The 23,092-nt window shown below is 43.6% G+C and overlaps 1 protein-coding gene across 2 annotated transcripts in view; it reads right to left on the reverse strand.

The window, feature by feature from the left end:
- Positions 1-227: 227 nt before the first annotated feature.
- PLEKHO1 (pleckstrin homology domain containing O1) overlaps positions 228-23,092 on the reverse strand; it is a 78,662-nt gene continuing 55,797 nt past the window's right edge. For both annotated transcript variants that reach the window (XM_030187299.1, XM_030187298.1), the window contains 3 exons: positions 12,681-12,785; positions 3,537-3,638; positions 228-1,043 (listed from right to left, as the gene is read on the reverse strand). In XM_030187299.1, coding sequence (XP_030043159.1) covers positions 324-1,043; positions 3,537-3,638; positions 12,681-12,785 — 927 coding nt within the window. In that variant the 3' untranslated portion in view covers positions 228-323. The remainder of the gene's footprint in view (positions 1,044-3,536; positions 3,639-12,680; positions 12,786-23,092) is intronic.

A 23,092-nucleotide genomic window follows, 5' to 3' on the forward strand; every position in this document is an offset into this window, starting at 1 on the left:
CTTGAGTTTGGAAAGGCAAGTAACTAGATCTAAAAAAAAAAATCCAGAAGAATTCAAATTATTTTCACTTACTGACATCTCATGTCATATGTCCCTGATTTATAGATCTAAATGATATCACTGTAATGAAAAGCTGTGCTGACAGATCGTCACAAACACAGTAACTTCATCAGTTTTCACATTCTAAATAATCACGTTGCAACAACCAAGATAAAAAGAGATATAAGTTAAAATGGTTAATCCAAACTTTTATTTAAACAGATATTTCAAGTTCAGATTAGTTCGTTTCTCTTTTTAATCACTGTGAAAATTAACTACAGTCTTCACATCATACTTTTTCGATACTGAGTCTGCGTACTCTGTTTCTGTTTTGGGTCTGGTTGCTGCAGTTCCAGCTGTTTATACAGGCCTCTCAGCTCTTTGATTTCCTGCAGCACCTTCTTGGCTTGGCTCCAGTTGAACGAGGCTTCTCCAAGCAGCCTCTCAGTCTCTCGCAAAATGTTATCAGAGTCTGATTTGGAAGAAAAGTCCTTTGTTTTCCTCTTTCCTTCACCACAGCCTTTCACCTCTGTGAGTAGTTCCTGAGTTTTTTCCAGTTTCAGTGCAATAAGTTCCTGTATCTGTGCTAGATGGTCAGATTCTGTGGAGACAAAATGGGCCTCCAGGCCCTTCCCCAACACTGCTCTCTGTGTAGAGTCCGAACGAGATAGAATCTCTTCCATAGAGGCACATTTGTTCTTTTCAGAATGAGAGAGCTTTTTGGGGATCTGTGGTGTGTATGTTATCCCTTTATCAAAGTAGCTGTGCTGGCTTTGTCTGTCCCAGGAAATCTGGTCTTGCCTCTGGAGAGTACCTGACCATTTCTTTTCCGAGGATTTCACATTATCGGAATCAGATCTGTGTCGACTGGTAGTCAGCTGGGCCACAGATTTATCTAGGTCAACCCGGAAGTTCTCCTCACAAGTACCATGATCTTCTGGGGAGGTATCTTCTTCTTGGATTAGATCTAAGGTCAGCATTCCATCAGAAGTTGAGGTAGATGCCTGCAAAACAGAAGCTTCATTTACCAAAGACAGAAAGTCATCTCCACTTTTTAATCCCTCCGTTATTTCTGATTATTTTTTTCACCTCATAGCATGCTGTTTACTGCCACAAAGCTCTGACAGTGCAAAGAACCACTGGTCAATGCCTAGGAAGGCAAGCATGCTCATTAGTATGACATACGTAGACAATATATAGTCCAAAGTGTGGCTGGAAATGTTATATTTCATGCCCCAAGTGTTTTGTAAAAAATTACAATAATTTCTGATATTCTATAATTCTACATCTTTTGACATCAGTACTTCAGAATAGTAATGGGCATTTGTTTGAAATGACATGAAAAATGTCAATGATCAAAATTTAGGTCTTTTGGAAGGTGTTAATGTGCACTCTTTCAAAAGGGTTCACTCTTTCCTGATACTATGTGCATGTGTGAACCAATGCATATGCACTCGCTGTTGAGAAAGAGTGCACACTCTACAAATAGTGTACACTTTGTAAAAAGTCTGTATTCTTTTAGAAGAGCACATCCTTTTTCCTACAGTATGCACTCTTAACAATATTGTTCCTATAACAAAAAAAAAAAACAAATAAAAAGAAACACAAAATAAATTTCTAGAAACACACAATCACATCCCTACTTCAGAATACTAAATGGTACAAGTCTTCCTTGCCCATGTCTAAACATATAAAAGGATTCTACTCATAAAGGCAAAGAGAATGGGATTTGATATACTGCCTTTCTGTGGTTACAATCAAATGGTTTATAAACAGGTATTTATTTTGTACCTGGGGCAATGGAGGATAAAGTGACTTGCCCAGAGTCACAAGGTCAAACCTGGTTTCCCTGGTTCTCAGGCCACTGCACTAACCCATATATGAACACGCACATTAGCAAAACTATCAAGTGATCTAGTTCCAGAAGGAAGACTTTTTGGCTTTGCCAAAGCAGTTTGGTTATTTGTAGACCCTGGTTTTGCAGTCTCAGTGCTGCCCATCCTGTAATAAGGATGGGCTTGTCAGAAACCCAAGACTTGCCTGAAATCTCCCTCCTGGAACTTGGTAACTTGGCAGTTCTGCATTAACATAGATTCCTATGAACCTCTAAGGACTCGTCAGTCCAGGGTTGAGTTTTGAAAGGAATGATATGAGGCTTGTGATTCCATTATAGAAGGATGTACATTTGCAGATTATGAGTGATAGAGCCTTGGTAGCAAAGGCACCTTTCTTATGGAATGCACTACCTAAGGAAGTGAGAATGATGATGGATATTAAATAGTCTGAAAACATGTAAATTCCATTTATAGACAACATTTGGGAGGATATGGGTTGATGGGTGGGGTGGGATTGGACTTTGTCTTGTGTTTTATGATTTTTTTTAAATCTGATGTTATTTTTAATGTGAATCATAATTTTACTTTGCAAGTCGCTATGGGCTGTAAGGTAGTAACATCTGTCAAATGTAATAGATAAATGAATGAATGTGAATATCATCCAAATATAGAGTTTGGTTGCTCCAGAAAATTAAGTTAACAATAATACTAATCTTTAAAGTACAGTATGTACGTATTGTAACATTTGTTACACTGCCTTTCAGTAGCGATATCAAGGCGGTCTACATAAAAATCATCTCACCAGACACTAAAATATTATGAGACTGATATTATGGCCGTGAGCTAATATAAATATTGGCATGCGGTGATTTACTGCCTGAGCCCTTACCGCCTCCTATTTAGTAGGTGGCTCACACATTAACCCAGTAGTAATTGGACAACGTTCGCCAATGGTCGATTTACTGCCAGGCACACCTACTCCCTGTCCCTCACACTAGAAAATAGAAAAATATTTTATGGTGTGGGAAATGCCACGCAGCAAACACAGAACTACCATAGAGTGCCGTGGTGTGCCATGTGGTAGTGCTGTTTGCTATGTGCTACATGCGTGGTAGCCCTACTGTGCCGTTGTAAAAGGGCCCCAAAATTAGGACAGCAAAACAGCTGTCCTAACTTTATACACGAGTTAATGGGGCACCAGTTAGAATATTGACCAGTGCCTGATTAGCTTTCCGGGTCAGCGGACATACTCAGATATTCAGTGTCAGGAGCCACACATGCTCCAGTGTTGAATAGCCAGGGTTTGTTCAGCCTGCAATTGGAAGCGGCTTACAAGCCTCTTTGCACCATGGGCTGAACATCGGGTCCCAATATCTATATCTATCTATCTTGTATTAAACTAGACTACTGAGACTATGCTGAACTGGAGTGGAATATTGCTACATGCCTTTCTATACTGTTCTTCGTGACTGACAATTTTTTCACTGTGTATATGAAATCTATTTGAGGAGCGATTTTACCAGAAACAAAATGCTTGAAATTTGCCTTGTGATTTTGAAAGATACTGCCCATTGTAATGACTGCCAGAAAAGTGTGAGTGGGGATGGGCAGTGTGGGGGGGGGGGGGAGTGATATGTTTCACTAGTTGTTTCAGACACTTACTACAGCCATTAAGTGACCCCTTGTAGGTGGCCGACGAGAGTGCTGGATCTTTGCTCTGTCACGGGTTGGGTGAACGAGGCAGCTGTCCTCCTCAACAGTAACCTACAAATGAAAAGAAGTTGGACTCTTAAGCTCCCTACTTGACTTATGCAACAAAGTGGAAAGTTTACAAAATCACAACCTGTGTGTAGATATAATTCTTGTGCAGAAAATAATACCTGGATGAGTTTGGATATTGCTAGATTCTTGAAGAGACATCACTCCACAATCACCTACTTTGTTTTATGTGCTGCATAGTGCTGCAAATGTGCACAGTTCTATAAATCAGCAGTCTCAAGAATGAACTTTCCTTATTGTCCATGGACGACCAGCCCAGATGACTGGGTTTTGTCCATCTTCCAGCATATGAATACAGAGAACTAAACCTCAGAGAGTTCTTGGCTTAGAGCTTTCCCTGATATCTCTTATTGGGTAAGTTCAGGCACCTAAGTGACCTAGATGGGCTGGGGCAGAATTGTTCTGGTCCGAAGGGCTCCCATTCCAGGATCTAACATAGTAGATAAAGATATAGAGTCCATTCAGTCTGCCCAACAAGATAAACTCATAGCTTAAGGTATGATGTGATACTACATATGCATACTTGATCTTGATTTGTCCTTGACATTTTTAGGACATAGACCTTAGAAGTCTGCCTGACACGAGCCTTATTCTCCAACTACTGAAACTGTCATGAAAGCCCACTCCAGTCCATCCAAATCTACTCAGCCACAATCGGGGCATAGACAATAGAAGTCTGCCAGGCACTAGCCTATCTATCCAACCATGATTGGAGCACAGACCGTAGAAGTCTGCCCCGGCACTGGCCTTGCTCTCCAACTACTGAAGCTGAATCTGTCCAGCCATGATCAGGGCACAAATCATAGAAGTCTGGCCAGCACTGGCTTTGCTTTTCAATTACTGATGTTGCCAATATAATCACTGCTACACTTCTAAATTACTGGTGTTACCATCTAATCACCTCTAAGCTTGTTTGATTCCATGCCTTCCATACAGGATTCCTTTGTATTTATTCCACGCATTTTTGAAATCTGTTATTATTTTAATCTCCACTACCTCCCGCGGGTGGGCATCCCTCTTCTGAGGGATCCTTGGGGGAAGAGGAGAATGAGGAGGTGTACATAAGTACATAAGTATTGCCATGCTGGGAAAGACCAAGGGTCCATTAAGCCCTGCATCCTGTTTCCAACAGTGGCCAATCCAGGTCACAAATACCTGGCAAGATCCCAAAAATGTACAAAACATTTTATACTGCTTGTCCCAGAAAAAGTGGATTTTCCCCAAGTCCATTTAATAACGGTCTATGGACTTTTTCTTTAAGAAGCCGTCCAAACCTTTTTTAAACTCCACTAAGCTAACCGCCTTTACCACCTTCTCTGGCAACGAATTCCAGTGTTTAATTACACGTTGAGTGAAGAAACATTTTTTCCGATTGGTTTTAAATTTACTACATTGTAGCTTCATCGCTTGCCCCCTAGTCGTAGTATTTTTGGAAAGCGTGAACAGACGCTTCACATCTACCCATTCCACTCCGCTCATTATTTTATAGACCTCTATCATATCTCCCCTCAGCCGCCTTTTCTCCAAGCTGAAGAGCCCTAGCCGCTTTAGCCTTTCCTCATAGGGAAGTCGTCCCATCCCCTTTATCATTTTCGTCGCCCTTCTCAGCACCTTTTCTAATTCCACTATATCTTTTTTGAGATGTGGTGACCAGAATTGAACACAATATTCGAGGTGCGGTCGCACCATGGAGCGATACAAAGGCATTATAATATCCTCATTTTTGTTTTCCATTCCTTTCCTAATAATACCTAACATTCTATTTGCTTTCATAGCCGCAGCAGCACACTGAGCAGAAGGTTTCAACATATCATCAATGACGACACCTAGACCTCTTTCTTGGTCCGTGACTCCTAACGTGGAACCCTGCATGTCGTAGCTATAATTCGGGTTCCTCTTTCCCACATAAGTACATAAGTACATAAGTACATAAGTAGTGCCATACTGGGAAAGACCAAAGGTCCATCTAGCCCAGCATCCTGTCACCGACAGTGGCCAATCCAGGTCAAGGGCACCTGGCACGCTCCCCAAACGTAAAAACATTCCAGACAAGTTATACCTAAAAATGCGGAATTTTTCCAAGTCCATTTAATAGCGGTCTATGGACTTGTCCTTTAGGAATCTATCTAACCCCTTTTTAAACTCCGTCAAGCTAACCGCCCGTACCACGTTCTCCGGCAACGAATTCCAGAGTCTAATTACACGTTGGGTGAAGAAAAATTTTCTCCGATTCGTTTTAAAATTTACCACACTGTAGCTTCAACTCATGCCCTCTAGTCCTAGTATTTTTGGATAGCGTGAACAGTCGCTTCACATCCACCCGATCCATTCCACTCATTATTTTATACACTTCTATCATATCTCCCCTCAGCCGTCTCTTCTCCAAGCTGAAAAGCCCTAGCCTTCTCAGCCTCTCTTCATAGGAAAGTCGTCCCATCCCCACTATCATTTTCGTCGCCCTTCGCTGTACCTTTTCCAATTCTACTATATCTTTTTTGAGATACGGAGACCAGTACTGAACACAATACTCCAGGTGCGGTCGCACCATGGAGCGATACAACGGCATTATAACATCCGCACACCTGGACTCCATACCCTTCCTAATAACACCCAACATTCTATTCGCTTTCCTAGCCGCAGCAGCACACTGAGCAGAAGGTTTCAGCGTATCATCGACGACGACACCCAGATCCCTTTCTTGATCCGTAACTCCTAACGCGGAACCTTGCAAGACGTAGCTATAATTCGGGTTCCTCTTACCCACATGCATCACTTTGCACTTGCTCACACTAAACGTCATCTGCCATTTAGACGCGCAGTCTCCCAGTCTCATAAGGTCCTCTTGTAATTTTCACAATTCTCCTGCGACTTTGAATAACTTTGTGTCATCAGCAAATTTAATTACTTCACTAGTGGCTCCCATCTCTAGGTCATTTATAAATATGTTAAAAAGCAGCGGTCCCAGCACAGAGCCTTGGGGAACCCCACTAACTACCCTTCTCCATTAAGAATACTGACCATTTAACCTTACTCTCTGTTTTCTATCTTTTAACCAGTTTTTAATCCACAATAGAACACTACCTCCTATCCCATGACTCTCCAATTTCCTCTGGAGTCTTTCATGAGGTACTTTGTCAAACGCCTTCTGAAAATCCAGATACACAATATCAACCGGCTCCCCTTTCTCCACGTTTGTTCACCCCTTCAAAGAAATGTAGTAGATTGGTAAGGCAAGATTTCCCTTCACTAAATCCATGTTGACTTTGTATCATTAATCCATGCTTTTGAATATGCTCTGTAATTTTGTTCTTAATAATAGTCTCTACCATTTTGCCCAGCACCGACGTCAGACTCACCTGTCTATAATTTCCCGGATCTCCTCTGGAACCTTTTTTAAAAATCGGTGTTACATTGGCCACCCTCTAATCTTCTGGTACCACGCTCGATTTTAAGGATAAATTACATATTTCTAACAATAGCTCCGCAAGCTCATTTTTCAGTTCTGTCAGTACTCTGGGATGAATACCATCTGGGCCAGGAGATTTGCTACTCTTCAGTTTGTAGAACTGCCCCATTACATCCTCCAGGTTTACAGAGAATTCATTAAGTTTCTTCGACTCGTCAGCTTCGAATACTATTTCTGGCACCGGTATCCCACCCAAATCTTTCTTGGTGAAGACCGAAGCAAAGAATTCATTTAATCTCTCCGCTATGGCTTTGTCTTCCCTGATTGCCCCTTTAACTCCTCGGTCATCTAGCGGTCCAACTGATTCTTTTGCCGGCTTCCTGCTTTTAAGGTTTCAACAGTTTTTATTAATGAAGCACAAAAATGGTGTTTACATAATGAAAGTATCACTAGTGTCAATCAACACACATTAAGTACGGTAATTGTGCGATATTACTCATCTCCATTAATCTTTTAACTTTATCCCCCCCCCCCTTTTATGTACTAATAGCTAACATTTATTCAACAGGATCTATTCGGCTTCCTGCTTTTAATATACCTAAAAAAAATTTTACTATGTGTTTTTGCCTGCAACGCAATCTTTTTTTCGAAGTCCCTCTTAGCTTTCCTTATCAGCGCTTTGTATTTGACTTGACATTCCTTATACCATTTCTTATTATTTTCATTCGGTTCCTTCTTCCATTTTCTAAAGGATTTTCTTTTAGCTCTAATAGCTTCCTTCACCTCACTATTTACCCACGCCGGCTTTCGTTTGGTCTTCCGTCTTCCTTTTTTAATACGTGGAATATATTTATTTATTTATTTATATCATTTATACCCCACAATTTCCCACCACTGGCAGGCTCAATGTGGCTTACAACATTTAGTTAACAAACAGGAAAGTACAATAAATGGAACGTGATATGAGGGGCTGAAAGGTACAGGGTTAAGAGAAAGTAGTTAAGTCCACAAGATCTTTAGAGGAGTTGGAGTCCAGGAATCACAGAGGCAGGACGGGATCTTTAGGGTAAGGTTGCCCAAATTTATTTATTTATTTATTTGTTGCATTTGTATCCCACATTTTCCCCACCTATTTGCAGGCTTAATGTGGCTTACGTTATGCCGTAGTGGCGATCGCCAAATAAGTAGGTCTTGAGAGACTTCCTGAAAGTCAGATGATCTTGAACCGTTTTTACAGACTTAGGTAATGTATTCCACAAATGAGTGCTGATATAGGAAAAAGTGGAAGCATATTTGGTTTTATACTTGAGACCAGAACACGTAGGGTAATGGAGATTTAATTATGAACGAGAAGATAGAAGCGAATTCCTTGGTGGTAAGTTGACAAGGGCATCCATATATGCTGGAGCTGCTCCGTAGAGAATCTTATGGACTAGTGTGCAAATTTTAAAAGTTATTCGCTCCTGTACAGGAAGCCAGTGTAATTTCTCACGAAGAGGTCTGGAACTGTTGAACTGATGCTCCGAAGATAAGTCGAGCTGCTGTGTTTTGGGCAGTTTGTAGTTTTTTGAGAAGTAGGTCTCTGCACCCTGCGTATATGCCATTGCAGTAATCGATTCGGCTTAAGACTAGTGATTGGACTAAATTACAAAATACTCCTCTTGAGAAATAAGACTATTGAAAACTGACTTATTCAAGAAGGCATACCACAAACAACTGTCCTAATTACTAAACAATAAGACTGAAGAATAAGACTGGATCGACCTTAATCACACGATCGAATAACCTCAATGCTTTTAATAAACAAACAATCCCACTTCTAATCTAATATTGATTACTATGTAACCACACAATGCTGACTAACCTCACTGCCAAACAATATCACTTTTACCCTAATGTCGATACCTGAGCAACAACATAATGTTGACACCTACGCAAGATCACAATGTATTCTTATACCATGTATGTACGCACTGAATGTAAAACCATGTGCAACTCTGTAGACAGGAAATGACAATTGCCACTACGGCAAATGTAAGCCACATTGAGCCTGCAAATAGGTGGGAAAATGTGGGATACAAATGCTACAAAATAAAATAAAAATAATCGTTTTAGTTTCCAGAGAGAGAAGAATATTTTCTTGGTGGTTGAGGTGGTATGATCCAACAGTGTTAAGTTCTGGTCCACAATAACTCCTAGTATTCGTAGACTCTCAGAGATGGGCAGGGTAAGACCTGGTGCGTTTAAGGTAACGGGTCTGAATTTGTTAAAGGGAGAGGAAAGAATAAGGCAATGAATTTTTTCTGTATTAAGCTTTAATTTGAAGGAGTTGGCCCAAGTGAGCATGGTGTTTATCCCAAGGCTGATTTCATTAGTTATTTCGGTGAAATTTGTCCAAAAGGGGATATAAATAGTGACGTCACCTGCATAGATATTTGGCCTGGGCTTCCAGGATGGTGTTTTTGAAAAGCATCCACGCCTGATGTAAATTTTTGACCCTCACAGTCGTTCCTCTAAGTTTTTTTTTTTCACCGTTCTTCTCATTTTATCATAGTCTCCTTTTTTAAAGTTAAACGCTAACGTATTTGATTTCCTATGTATACCTACTTCAAAGCTACCATCAAATCCGATCATATTATGATCACTGTTATCAAGCGACCCCAGCACCATTACCTCCCGCACCAGATCATGCGCTCCACTAAGGACTAGGTCTAGAATTTTTCCTTCTCTCGTCGGTTGCTGTACCAGCTGTTCCATAAAGCTGTCCTTGATTTCATAAAGGAATTTTACCTCCCTATCGTGTCCCGATGTTACATTTACCCAGTCAATATCGGGGTAATTGAAATCACCCATTATTATTGTGTTGCCCAGTTTGTTTGCGTCCCTAATTTCCTTTAACATTTCTGCATCCGTCTGTTCATCCTGGCCAGGCGGACGGTAGTACACTCCTATCGTTATCCTTTTCCCCTTTACACATGGAATTTCAATCCACAGTGATTCCAAGACGTGTTTTGTTTCCTGCAGAATTTTCAATCTATTTGATTCAAGGCCGTCGTTAATATACAATGCTACTCCTCCACCAATTCGATCCACCCTATCACTATGATATAATTTGTACCCCGATATGACAGTGTCCCACTGGTTATCCTCCTTCAACCAGGTCTCAGAGATGCTTATTATATCTAATTTTTCATTTAGGTGTAGGCTAAGCCTCTTAGTAAGTTTGGGTGATGGAGAGCTTGTCTTGTAAAGGGGTTTTCTTGTCTTGTTAGACTCTTTTCTTAAAAGAGTCAAGGGTCATGGATTTGATACACAGTACAGTCTTGATTATCCAATGTAAACAGGACCGAGCCATTGTTGGATAAGTGAAAAGTCAGAAAATACAGAAAACAATGCACGGAAAATATAGTTTATGCATAAAGAACAGGCAAAGGCTATCTGAATTTAAAATACATATTGTTTATTAACACTAACCAGCAGCATGTGAAGCCGGAAAACAGGATGAAAACCTATGCATTTCTTAATGGCAACACCACTGGGGGGAGGGGGGGGGGTGTCTGTCAGATATGCTGGATGGTTGGATTAGCAAAGGTCAAATGATCAAGACTGTACTGTACTGCCATTCTCACAACAACAACAGTTTACTTGCTTCTCTTGTTAGCCAGGTTGACTCCTTGCTTCTCACTGCTTCAGATTACTTGAGATATGTTCTCGTAGGAGAAGGAAATGTCAGTTTCCAGCCTTAATGTGGCCAAGATGAAAAGGAAGCTATATCCTTTTTCCCAGAAGAGGCTAAGCCTAGTGCTGGGAAACAGTGTGCAGAGATCTTTGTAATAACTGGGATCACTGCTTAATCAGATTTCCAGTTTCTATCTCCAGGTAAGGATATGAAGTGGCTACATGACTTAAGACCCCTTGCTTTGGGTCCAGCAAATCCCAGATGGTACCACAGGGTCTTCCTTTTAGATAATAGGGCTAGTGTCTCCAGAGGTCAAGGTGGCAATTGCCTCCAGCTTTACTATCAAGAGTTTGTAGGTAGCAGAGAACCAGTGAGCCTCTTGGTGAGGGCACAGGAGTCCTTGTAGGCAGAACCTTAATTTTTTATACAGATGATAATGACAGGATAGAGGCCTTGCCTCATTCGCAGTCCAACTCTAAACACTTAAACTTGAGTGTTCAAGCAGGAGTGTCTGCACTTTGGGTACAGGAACCCTGAGAGCTGTTGTGATTTCCTTTTGCCTAGTCTAGGTAGAGCTTGGATACTTTTCACTTATACAGATTGGTCTGACATAGATGATAAAGAAGGCGAAAATTAAACCAAGAACACCTGTGAGTGTATTGTTGCCTATTCCAGTGTGATTTGGGACTACATTTTCCCTTGGTTTTTGAATTATCTTGTCTCAATTACTGACCCAGGAGAGACATGTTGGTTGCATCAGATTTAGTTTTGATAGCATTTTGAAAGCTCAAACAAAACAACTGGGTTGATATTCAGCAGCATGTATTCAGATAACAGCCGTCATGATCCAGATAAATGCCTTAGCTGGGCCTATCTGCAGATGTTCAGTGGTACTATCTGGATAGTGTTGCTGAATATCCTTACAGATCGTTTCAGGGGAAGATCCATGGGCAGAACTGGACCACAGTTGAAAATTATCCAATTAACTGGATAATTATCTACATAAAGTTAGGACAGCAAAAATGTTGCTGTAATTTTATCTGAATAGTGGGCTGAACATTGCCGCTATGCAGACAGTGTATGTGGCCTGTGCTGAATCTTGATATTCAGCGCTAACCACTATCTAGATATTGATGTTGAATACCCATTCAGCTGCAGTTGGCCAGTGTTGTTATCCTGTGTTTTTACTTTTACATAGGTATACAGAGGAGCCAAAGGCAGCGTCAACCCTCTATTAGGGAGTAATGTCAGCTCTGAGCTTTTTGTATGTCTCTATCTGCTGGCTGGAGGACATAACCCCATTGGCTTGACAGGATTCAAGGCAAGGGAATTAACAGGTAAGTTTAAATTTTACCTTCTTTATTTGTTATATTTATTGTCATCAGATCAACATACACTCTACATTGTATCACACTTGGAGTGTATGTTGATCTGATGTGCAATAAGTATAACAAATAAAGAAGGTAAAATTTAAACATCCCTTTTGTAACTAAATAACTCATGCCCTGAGATTCAGTGTAAAGAAAATGTTTACATTGTATCACACTTGAACATTTCTTTACGCTGAATCTCAGGGCATGAGTTGTTTAGTTACAAAAGGGATGGAAGGGAATTAAATGTCTTATTAGCTGAACCATGAGAATCTTCTTTAGATTTGGTGAATGAGATGGTTTTACGTTAAGCTGAGATTTCCCTCCCCCACCACACACACAAAAACCTTGAGTCTGGGGTATTAGGACTGAGGTGGTGATGGTGGCTGATATGGCATTTTCACAGGGGTTATCAGAATTTGCATGGACAGTACCAAAGAAGCTACTCTTTCAGCTGGGACGTCACTAACGATGACTGAATGTTGATTTTAAGGAACAGAAAAGACCTTTTTCAAACACAAGTTTATGTTCTATTTTTAGCGCCAAAATGATGGAACTGTGCTCTTGCTTACCTCATCTAGGATACGGTTTTTGGCTCGAGTGATTGCGGAGTTTAGGGCATTGATCCAAGTTTCCTTTTCTTCTGGGCTTACTGCTAGAAAAATGAGATTTGGTGCCTAGAGGAATTAAAGAGCTAACAGTTGTAATCTGGTCCACAAAGCACAGGTGCAGTCAGTGGCGTTCCTAGGGGGGCTGACACCTGGGGCGGATCGCCGATGCGCCCCCCCCCCTGATGAAACGATGGACACAAATGGGCTGGGGGCGGGCGCGGGACTCCCCTCCCCTTACTCTGCTATCCCTGGTGGTCTAGAGGTACCTCTTCGTCTTCGGGGCAGGAAAGAGCCCCCTCTTTCCTGCCCGGAGCGCTGCTGTTAGCTGCCCTGCATACATTGAGTCCGGCTCTTGTCGTTTCAAAATGGCCGCCGAGAGTTGAAGCAGCCTCGCGAGACTTCAACTCTCGACGGCCATTTTGAAACGCCGAGAGCTGGACTCACCACAGGATGCAGGGCAGCTGTCAGCAGAGCTCCAGGCTCTTTCCTGCCCCGAAGAGGTACCTCTAGACCACCAGGGATAGTAGAGTAAGGGGAGGGGAGGTGACGGGGGAGGGGGGAGTGGAGATGACAGGGGGGAGGCAAGGTGATTGGGGGAGGAGGGGAATATGCGCCAGGGGCGGGGTGAGGATATGGAAGGGGCGGGGCAGGGGACGTGAAAGGGGCAGCTTCCCCCCCCCCCCGGTGATACGACACCCCCCCCCGGCGCATCTTTACCTGCTGGGAGGGGGTGGCGCGCGTCTGTCGTCAACGCTCGTTCCCTGCTCTCTCTGCCCCGTTATAGGAAATAACCCGTTCCGGGGCCAGAGGGAGCAGAGAACGAGCGTTGTTGACAGATGCGCGCCACCCCCCCCCCAGCGGCGTGCACCCGGGGCGGACCGCCCCCTCCGCCCCTCCCCCCTTAGTACGCCACTGGGTGCAGTACATACTAAACATTTTTTGTACTGTTACAAATCTCATGCAATCCCATCACCAGATAAGTCACAGTTCAATATGTCTTATCAAGGTACAATGCTCAATGGGAGATACATTTCATATTCGGTATTTCTGACAAGAGATCTCAAGATTCAAAATTTTTAATGTCCAAACCAGTCTGCTCCTCTCACTGACTTCAGTTATGCGTATAAAAAGTTTGAGAGAAGCATTTTCCCTAAGATCACAATGTTCTCCTACCCTGAAAGGATACCAGTGTGTGTACATACTGAAAGATGAGGGGCTTGACCCTGCTGTTTGCACAATTTGAAGTTCCTTGCATCTACGTCCAGTACTACACAGAATGTTTTATGGCATAAAACACATCTCTCCCAGGGCAAGATCCTCATGCCCTCTGGCATTTTCTAGTTATACTATGAAAAGGGGACATCACCAGAAAATATACAACAACATGACAATGATCATGTCACCTGCAAAAGGAAAAAAGTTGTGCAGAAATTAGATTTATTTATTTATTTATTTATGGGACATTTTTATATACCATTAAGTCAATGAATCTCAAAATAATTCACAAAGTAAAAAATTATAAAATTAATTAACAAATTATACAGAAGGAACACCTCTCTATCCAGAGACCCCCCCCCCCCCAAGTACCCACCTTCAGACCTCCAAGTTTCACCAACGGCTATAGAAATAAATAGGTCTTGCACTCATTCCAAAAGCCCGTAAGATCTTTGCAATCCCAGACTTCTCCTGGTAACTGGTTCCACATATCTGGTCCCACAAATGGGAAGGCCTGCTTTTGAGTCTCACTTCTTCACCTCCTGCCCTTTCCGATAACACAGACATCTTCCTGGTTTGTATTCCATAACTTCCATGGCATCCCACAGATGAATCCAGAGACTTGTAGGTGGAGATAGAGAGAACCTCCGAGGTTTGCTATATGTGGACCTGTGCAGCCAGCTGAACCTCAGTATTCTCTCTATCTAGCAGATGGAGGGACATCTCTGTGTAGAGAGTCCTGCCGCCGTCAGCCCGCAGTGGGTGTTCAGAGCGACGGAGGTTCCCCTCAGGCGTCCAGTGAGTCGGAAGCGCAGAGGATAGATTCGGCGGTTTCCTCTGGGCAGTTAGTGCAGCGCACGTTGGCGGGCGCCATTTTTTCCTCTCAGGCACGACCCGCTTTGCACATGGCGGTTGATAGACAAGAGGCGCAGCGTGCTTCTATGGCACAGGCTCCGATGGAGGGAAGCGATGTACAGGGAGCAGGGGAGTCCCTTGCAGTTCCTTTTTCCCCGGATTTTGTTTTATTAATGCACAATGCCTTTCTTTTGAAGAAGTCAGGAGCTTCTCTTAAGGCAGCCCCGTCTCTTCCTCAGCAAACTTTGGTTGCTGCAGCCTCTCAGTCTTTCCTGCCAAAACGTCCCTGGTTAGAGATTTTGGATCCCGAGGAGCTATCTGACACAGATGGCCCAGTTTTGTCTCCGGGCTCTCCCTCAGAATCTTTGGATTTGGCAGATGAGGTCACCCTGCCCTCTGATGAGGGGGATGATCCGACGGCTGCCCGCTTTTTTCGCAGGGAAGAGCTTCCCTCCCTGATTGTTACGGCTTTTGAGGTTTTGGCCATTTCCCCCCTGAATCGTCAGGGGGAACAGGTCCGGTGCCCTCTATTATGTCTGGCACCAAATGCCCACCTCGTTCCTTTCATGGGCATGAGGCCATAAAGATCCTTATTTTGGTGCAGTGGGATACGCTGGACAGTGTAGGGTTACCATATGGCTCCAGAAAAAGGAGGACGGATTGAGCCAGCCGGGTTTTACTTCCATTGCTTTCCATTGAAAGCAATAGAAGTAAAACCCGGCTGGCTCAATTACTTCCATTGAAAGCAATGGAAGTAAAACCCGGCTGGCTTAATCCGTCCTCCTTTTTCTGGAGCCATATGGTAACCCTAGGACAGTGTGCTTAAGGTTGCTTAGACCTATGTTGCATCTTTACGCGCTACCTGCTCCTGACTTAAGACTTGCTGAAGGTCGCTACGGTGGATTCCTTAATCACAGCGGTCACTAAGAAAACCACTCTCCCCGTGGAGGGTGGCACGGTGCTCAAGGACCCTCAGGATTGTAAGTTGGAGACTTGCTTGAAGCTGTCCTTGAAGTAGCGGCCCTTTCCCTGTAGGCCTCAGTTTGTGGCTCCTATGCAGCGCAGGCATGCTTATCGTGGGTACAGAAAGCCTCCTCTTCAGAAGATCTTGTGGCTGTTTTGCCGGCCCTGGAGTCCGGTTTAGCCTTCCTTGTGGATCTTCTTTATGATCTTTTGAGGGCTTCAGCGAAGGAGGTTTCCCTAGCGGTTACTGGCTGTGGTTGCGGCATTGGGCTGCAGACGTGGCCTCTAAGTCACGTTTAGCAAAGCTTCATTTTAGGGGAAAGCTTTTATTTGGGACAGACTTACAACAGATTGTGAAGGACCTCGGTGACTCTAAGGGCCAGCGCCTCCCGGAGGTCAGATCCAAGTTTGTACGACCGGCGGGACCTACACCTAAGTTTAGGGATACATAGCATTACCATCCAGGTCGTGGGGCCTCTTTTCAGAGAGCAAGGTCTTCTCAGAGGCCTCAGCCCTTTTGAGGTGAAAGGCGGACCTTCCTTTCCAGTAACACAAACCAGCCCGCAGCCAGCCAATGATGGGGTCCTGGTCCATATCCAGCCGGTTATTGGGGGCAGACTGTCCCCTATTCCTGGTGGATGAACCACGGTAACATCCGACAAATGGGTCTTGGAGGTTATCAGAGACGGCTACAAGTTAGAATTGGCTCGTCTGATAATAGACTCTTTTCTGGAATCTCCTTGCAAATGTCACGCTAAAGTGCGGGCTGTTCGACACACCTTCCTCAACTTACAACGGCTGGGTGCCGTCCAGCCTGTACCCCCAGCAGAAAGAGGGTGTGCTCGCTACCCCATTTATTTTGTGGTGCCAAAAAACAGCGGTCCTTGGCGAGTCGTCTTAGATCTCAAGTGCGTCAACAGGTCCTTACGGGTTCGGCTTTTCCGCATGGAAACCCTCCAGTCAGTGATTGCAGCGGTACAGCCATGGAAGTTTTTGACCTCTCTCGATCTCAAAGAGGCATATTTACACATTCCAATCTGGCCTCCCCACAGGCGCTTTCTTTGCTTTGCAGTGCTCGGCCGTCATTTTCAATTCAAAGCGATGCCCTTTGGCCAAGCCACAGCGCCTCGGACCTTTTCCAAGGTGGTAGTAGTAGTACCTTTTCCTGGTAGTAGTGGCGGCCTATCTCAGGAAGGAAGGGATTCATGTCCATCCCTATCTAGATGACTGGCTTGTGTGGGCGTCTTCTTTCGAGGAGAGTCGGTGGGCAACCGACAAAGTGGTCGGGTTGCTTCAGTTGCTTGGTTGGGTGATCAACTTCCTGAAGTGCAGCCTAATGCCTTCCCAAACGCTGGAATACTTGGGGGTGTGCTTCGATACCCGAACAGGGATAGTTTCTCTTCCTTCAGCTCGAGCACAGCGATTAGAGGCTCAGTTACTAGCACTGTTTCAAACTCCGAACCCGCAGGCTTGGGACATGGTAAAGTGGGCCAGAGCTCACATGTGCCCCCTCCAGTGGCACCTTCTGAGACGTTGGTCTCCGCTCTCGGAGGATTACGAGGTTCGGGTGCCATGTTCGGCCCATCTTCACACAATCATGCACTGATGGTTCATTCTAAAGAATCTGGTGTCGGGTATTCCTCTGGCCCCCTCTGGCCTTTGATCAGATAACTGCCCATTGGGGGATGCTAGAGATGGACTTAATGGCCACCGCATTCAGTGCGAAGGTTCTCCGTTTCTTCAGCAGGGGACGAGAGCTGGGCTCAGAAGGCATCAATGCCCTTCTTCAACCTTGGCCAAGGGGCCTGCTCTATGCCTTTCCACCGTGGCCAATGGTGGGCAGGTTGCTGACTCACATTGCCAGTCATCCTGGTCAAGTGATCCTAGTGGCCCCAGATTGGCTCAGATGACCCTGGTACGCAGATGTGATCAGGCTTCTGTTTGATCATCCTTTTCTGCTACCGGCGCAGCACGGTCTCCTGCTGCAGGGGCCAGTCACGATGGAGGATCCCTCCCCCTGTTGTCTTACGGCCTGGTCCTTGAAAGGGCAAGGATGAGAAGAAAAGGGTATCCGGATGCGGTTATCGCTGCGATGCTGTAGGCTCGGAAAGGATAAGTACATAAGCATTGCCATGCTGGGACAGACCAAGGGTCCATCGAGCCCAGCACCCTGTCACCGACAGCGGGCAAAAGAACAAGCAATTTGTCCCGCCCATCCTAGAAATACTGTATTATTCCCTCGTCCATTCAATAACATTCTATGGCTTTTTCCTCCAGGAAGCCATCCAACCCTTTTTTGAAGTCCACTAAGTAAACCACCTTAACCACCTTTTCGGTCAGCGAATTCCAGAGTTTAACTACTAGTTGAGTGAAGAAAATTTTCCTCCAATTCGTTTTAAATTTACCACACTGCAGCTTCATCACATGCCCCCTTCTCCTAGTATTTTTGGAAAGCATAAACAGACGCTCCACATCGACCCGTTCCATTCCACTCATTATCTTATAGACCGCTATCATACCTCCCCTCAGCCGCCTTTTGATAGCGGGGATGGGATGACTTCCCTATGAAGAAAGACTAAGGAGGCTAGGGCTTTTCAGCTTGGAGAAGAGATGGCTGAGGCGAGACATGATAGAGGTATATAAAATAATGAGTGGAGTGGAACACGTGGATGTGAAGCGTTTGTTCATGCTTTCCAAAAATACTAGGACTAGGGGGCATGCAATGAAACTACAGTGTAGTAAATTTAAAACCGGAGAAAATTTTTCTTCACCCAACGCATAATTAAACTCTGGAATTCGTTGCCGGAGAACGTGGTGAAGGCGGTTAGCTTGGCAGAGTTTAAAAAGGGGTTAGACGGTTTCCTCAAGGACAAGTCCATAAACCACTACTAAATGGACTTGGGAAAAATCCACAATTCCAGGAATATCTTGTATAGAATGTTTGTACGTTTGGGAAGCTTGCCAGGTGCCATTGGCCTGGATTGGCCGCTGTCGTGGACAGGATCCTGGGCTCGATGGACCCCTTGGTCTTTTCCCAGTGTGGCATTACTTATGTACTTATGTAATTTTCTCCAGGCTGAAGAGCCCCAGCCTCTTCAGCCTATCATGATAGGGAAGTCGTCCCATCCCCTGTATCATCTTTGTCGCCCTTCTCTGCACCTTTTCCAATTCCACTATGTCTTTCTTGAGGTGCGGTGACCAGAATTGGACACAATACTCAAGGAGTGGTCGCACCATGGAGCGATACAACGGCAGAATAATATCCTTATTTTTGTTTTCAATCCCTTTCCTAATGATACCCAACACTCTATTTGCTTTTCTAGCCGCAGCAACACATTGAGCAGAAGTTTTCAATGTATCATCTACGACGACATCTAGATCCCTTTCTCGGTCCGTGACTCCCAACGTTGAACCTTGCATGATGTAGTTATAGTTTGGGTTCCTCTTTCCCAAGTGCATCACTTTGCACTTGTTCACATTAAACGTCATCTGCCATTTAGATGCCCAGTCTCCCAGTCTCGTAAGTATTTCACAGTCTTCCCGCGATTTGACTTGTTTGAATAACTTTGTGTCATCAGCAAATTTGATTACCTCACTAGTTACCCCCATTTCTAGGTCATTTATGAATATGTTAAAAAGCAGAGGTCCCAGCACCGATCCCTGAGGGACCCCGCTAACTACCCTTCTGCATTGCGAATATGGACCTTTTAATCCTACTCTCTGTTTCCTATCTTTCAACCAGTTTTTAATCCACAGTAAGACACTACCTACGATCCCATGCCCCTCTAATTTCCTTTGTAGTCTTTCATGAGGGACCTTATCAAACACCTTCTGAAAATCTAGATACACACTATCAACCAGCTCACCTTTGTCCACGTTTGTTTACCCCTTCAAAGAAATGCAGCAGATTGGTGAGGCAAGACTTCCCTTCACTAAATCCATGTTGACTTTGTCCCTTTAGTCCATGCTTTTGAATGTGCTCTGTAATTTTGTTCATGATTATAGTCTCAGTACCTCTCCACTTTTGTCTCTCCCTACACTGCTCTCCGGGAACTCCATTCATTGGGTAAATCTCTGTGTACCCTTCTCCTCCCGTGCCAACTCCAGAATTTGTTCCTTTTATCTTGCTGCACCATACGCCTGGAATAAACTTCCTTGAGTCAGTACATCAAGCTCCATTTCTGGCCGTCTTCAAATCTGGGCGAAAAGCCCAACTTTTTGATTCTGCTTTTAAATCCTAACCCCTATTCACTTGTTCAGTACCCGTGTCTGTTTTATCATTCCCACCTTATGTAATTCCCTTATCCCTTATTTGTCCTGTTTGTCTGTCTTGATTACATTTTAAGCTCTGTTGAGCAGGGACCTCTTCATGTTCAAGTGTACAGAGCTGCGTACATCTAGTAGTGCTATAGAAATGGATTAGTAGTAGTAGCCAATAAAGCTGAAAATCTTCAGTGTAAGATAATCCCAAAAAGAATTGAAGCGGTGCAAAGAAAAGCTACGAGGGAGATCAAGATGGTGGCGCTAATGGCTGTGTGAGTCCTGAGCTCCGCAGTTCCAGCGATGGTAGAGCCAACAGAAGTTCTCTTTCCAATTTTAAAGATGGGAAAGAGAAAGGGGAAAACGCTGGCCCCTACCTCCACGGTGCCGACGTCGACTCCAGTCTCGCTGCAGACGACGCTGGAGAGCTACGGAGTCGGGACCCTGGGTGAAAAGATGCCTACCTCAACGAGCTCGACCCCTTCGGGAGCCGAGTGCAGTGCTGAGGGAGTGACACTGAGTCCTCCCAACTTCACCCCCCCTCCACAACCCGGAAGTGTGTTGACGCCATAGGACCTTAGCATCTGGAGAATGCGGCCTTGCTGTTTGTGGAAGGAGGATCTATCGGCGCACAGACCCTGATGAGAGAAACGAGTCAGGGACAGACGCTGGTCGCTGCCCCTAGAATCCAGGATCTACCTTCCGGGGAAACTGGAGATATGGTAAGACTGACGAGGGTGACAATGGAGACATTGTGGGAAGCAATCCAAGGGGTGAACAAGACATTACTGCAGATGAATGTCTCTATTACTGGCGAAATTAAGGACTTAAAACAGACTTGCCAAACCTTGATTACAGATGTTCAAGAACATAAGGGGAAAATAGAGGTGGTTGAGAATGAAGTCAAACAAAGAATTTAACGACAAACTTGATTAAAGACAAAGAAATTCAAGAGAGAAAAATAGAATACTTGGAGAATAATGGGAGGAGGAACAACCTGCGGTTTTTGAATTTTCCCAAGTCACCTCTGATTTCAGCTATGGATATGCTTAAAAAGTACTTTAGTGAAATATTGGGGATTCCTATAGAGGGATATCCCCCTATAACGAGGACCCAATATAGTTCAGGGATAGTGAAACAATCTAACGAACAACCACAGGCAACTCCAAATTTAAATCTGACTGAGTTCCTTGAAAACTCTCTGGAGCTTATAACAGAGAGGACCACAATGATTGTTTCTTTTGCTCTTGAACTAGATAGAAATAACATTTTAAGACTCTATTTTCGCCATTTAAATGAAATGTTTTTGGGGCAAAAGATTCAAATTTTTCCAGACATGGCAAGAAGTACGCAGAAAAGAAGGAAAGAATTTTTATCTTATAAATCTAGAGTGGTTAAATTGGGTGCTACTTTCTTGCTAAAGTTTCCCTGTAAATGTTTTGTAACTTTTGAAATGAATAATTATATATTTTTCCCCCTTTGAAATTGTTAGAATTCATCTCATCCAAATAACATATTTATACTTTAAACATTTAAATATTTTATACTTTAAACCGATTTGGTTATAAGTATATTGAATTGCCTTAATTTGATTACTGATATTTCATGTTTGTTATTGGATGTAAACAAAAAACTTATAAATAAAGAAATTTAAAAAAAGAAAAGCTACGAGAATGGTATGGGATTTGCATTACAAGACGTATGAGAAGAGACTTGCTGACCTGAACATGTATACCCTGGAGGAAAGGAGAAACAGGGGTGATATGATACAGACGTTCAAATATCTGAAAGGTATTAATCCGCAAACAAACCTTTTCCGGAGATGGGAAGGCGGTAGAACTAGAGGGCATGATATGAGATTGAAGGGGGGCAGACTCAAGAAAAATGTCAGGAAGTATTTTTTCACAGAGAGAGTGGTGGATGCTTGGAATGCTCTCCCACATGAAGTGGTGGAGAGGAAAACGGTAGCAGAATTCAAACATGCATGGGATAAACATAAAGGAATCCTGTTCCGAGGGAATGGATCCTCAGAAGCTTAGCTGAGATTGGATGGCAGAGCCGGTGGTGGGAGGTGGGGCTGGTGGTTGGGAGGCAGGGATAGTGCTGGGCAGACTTATACGGTCTATGCCCTGAAAATGACAGATACGAATCAAGGTAAGGTATACACAAAAAGTAGCACATATGAGTTTATCTTGTTGGGCAGACTGGATGGACCATGCAGGTCTTTTCCTGCTGTCATCTACTATGTTACTATGCTACCAATTAGCCATGCCAAACATATTAAACAGGACAAGGTATAGACTAGATCCTTGGGGTACACCATATCTCACCAGCTTAACTGAGGAAAACTGAGAACCTCATCAGACCAGTTTAATTGTCTGAGGCACGCTAAGGGAATCTGCAGACTTTTCCAGATGATATAGCATAATCGCATGGTCTACCACATCAAAAGCAGGTTGAAGATCCAAAGAGATTATCAAACCTTCCTGACCACAGTCCAAACCTCTCCTCAACTTACCTACTAATCCTACAAGGGTTAGTTCTACCCCATAACCCGCAAGACAACCAGCTTATCCTGGGGCTAAACCCTGTTTTACTTCCAAATAAGTATTCAGACTTAAAACAATCACCAGTTCAAAAAGGGAGTTGACTAATTGGCTTAAAGTTTTCTTCCTGAAAAGTGGTCTGTGTAGTACTGCTTTCTTCAAGGTAGTTGGGAAGATTCTGTCTTGAAAACAAGAACTCATAGTTGGAGATAAACTGCTCCTTTGCATCCTTTAGCAACCATGCTGGAATATCCAATGGCGTTGCCTTTAGGTTTCATTTTATCCCAAAATATTCAACGTCCACATTCTGGAATTCTATAAATTTTATCCTAAACATCTGATCTCTTTATAATAGTTGCCTCTCTTTGGTATCCACTATTCTTGTAAAACTTGTAAAGCTTTCTATTTTCACACCCTCGGCCCTCTCTCCCTATGGAAGCTGTAATAGTATGCACTTTACTCAGAGTTGCTAACTTGTTAGCTCTCAATACATCATTTTTATGATATATTCAAGTCTCTATCAAAAATGTTGGC

This window comes from Microcaecilia unicolor, chromosome 14 (genome assembly GCF_901765095.1).
Source record: "Microcaecilia unicolor chromosome 14, aMicUni1.1, whole genome shotgun sequence".
Classification (NCBI taxonomy): Eukaryota; Metazoa; Chordata; class Amphibia; order Gymnophiona; family Siphonopidae; genus Microcaecilia; species Microcaecilia unicolor.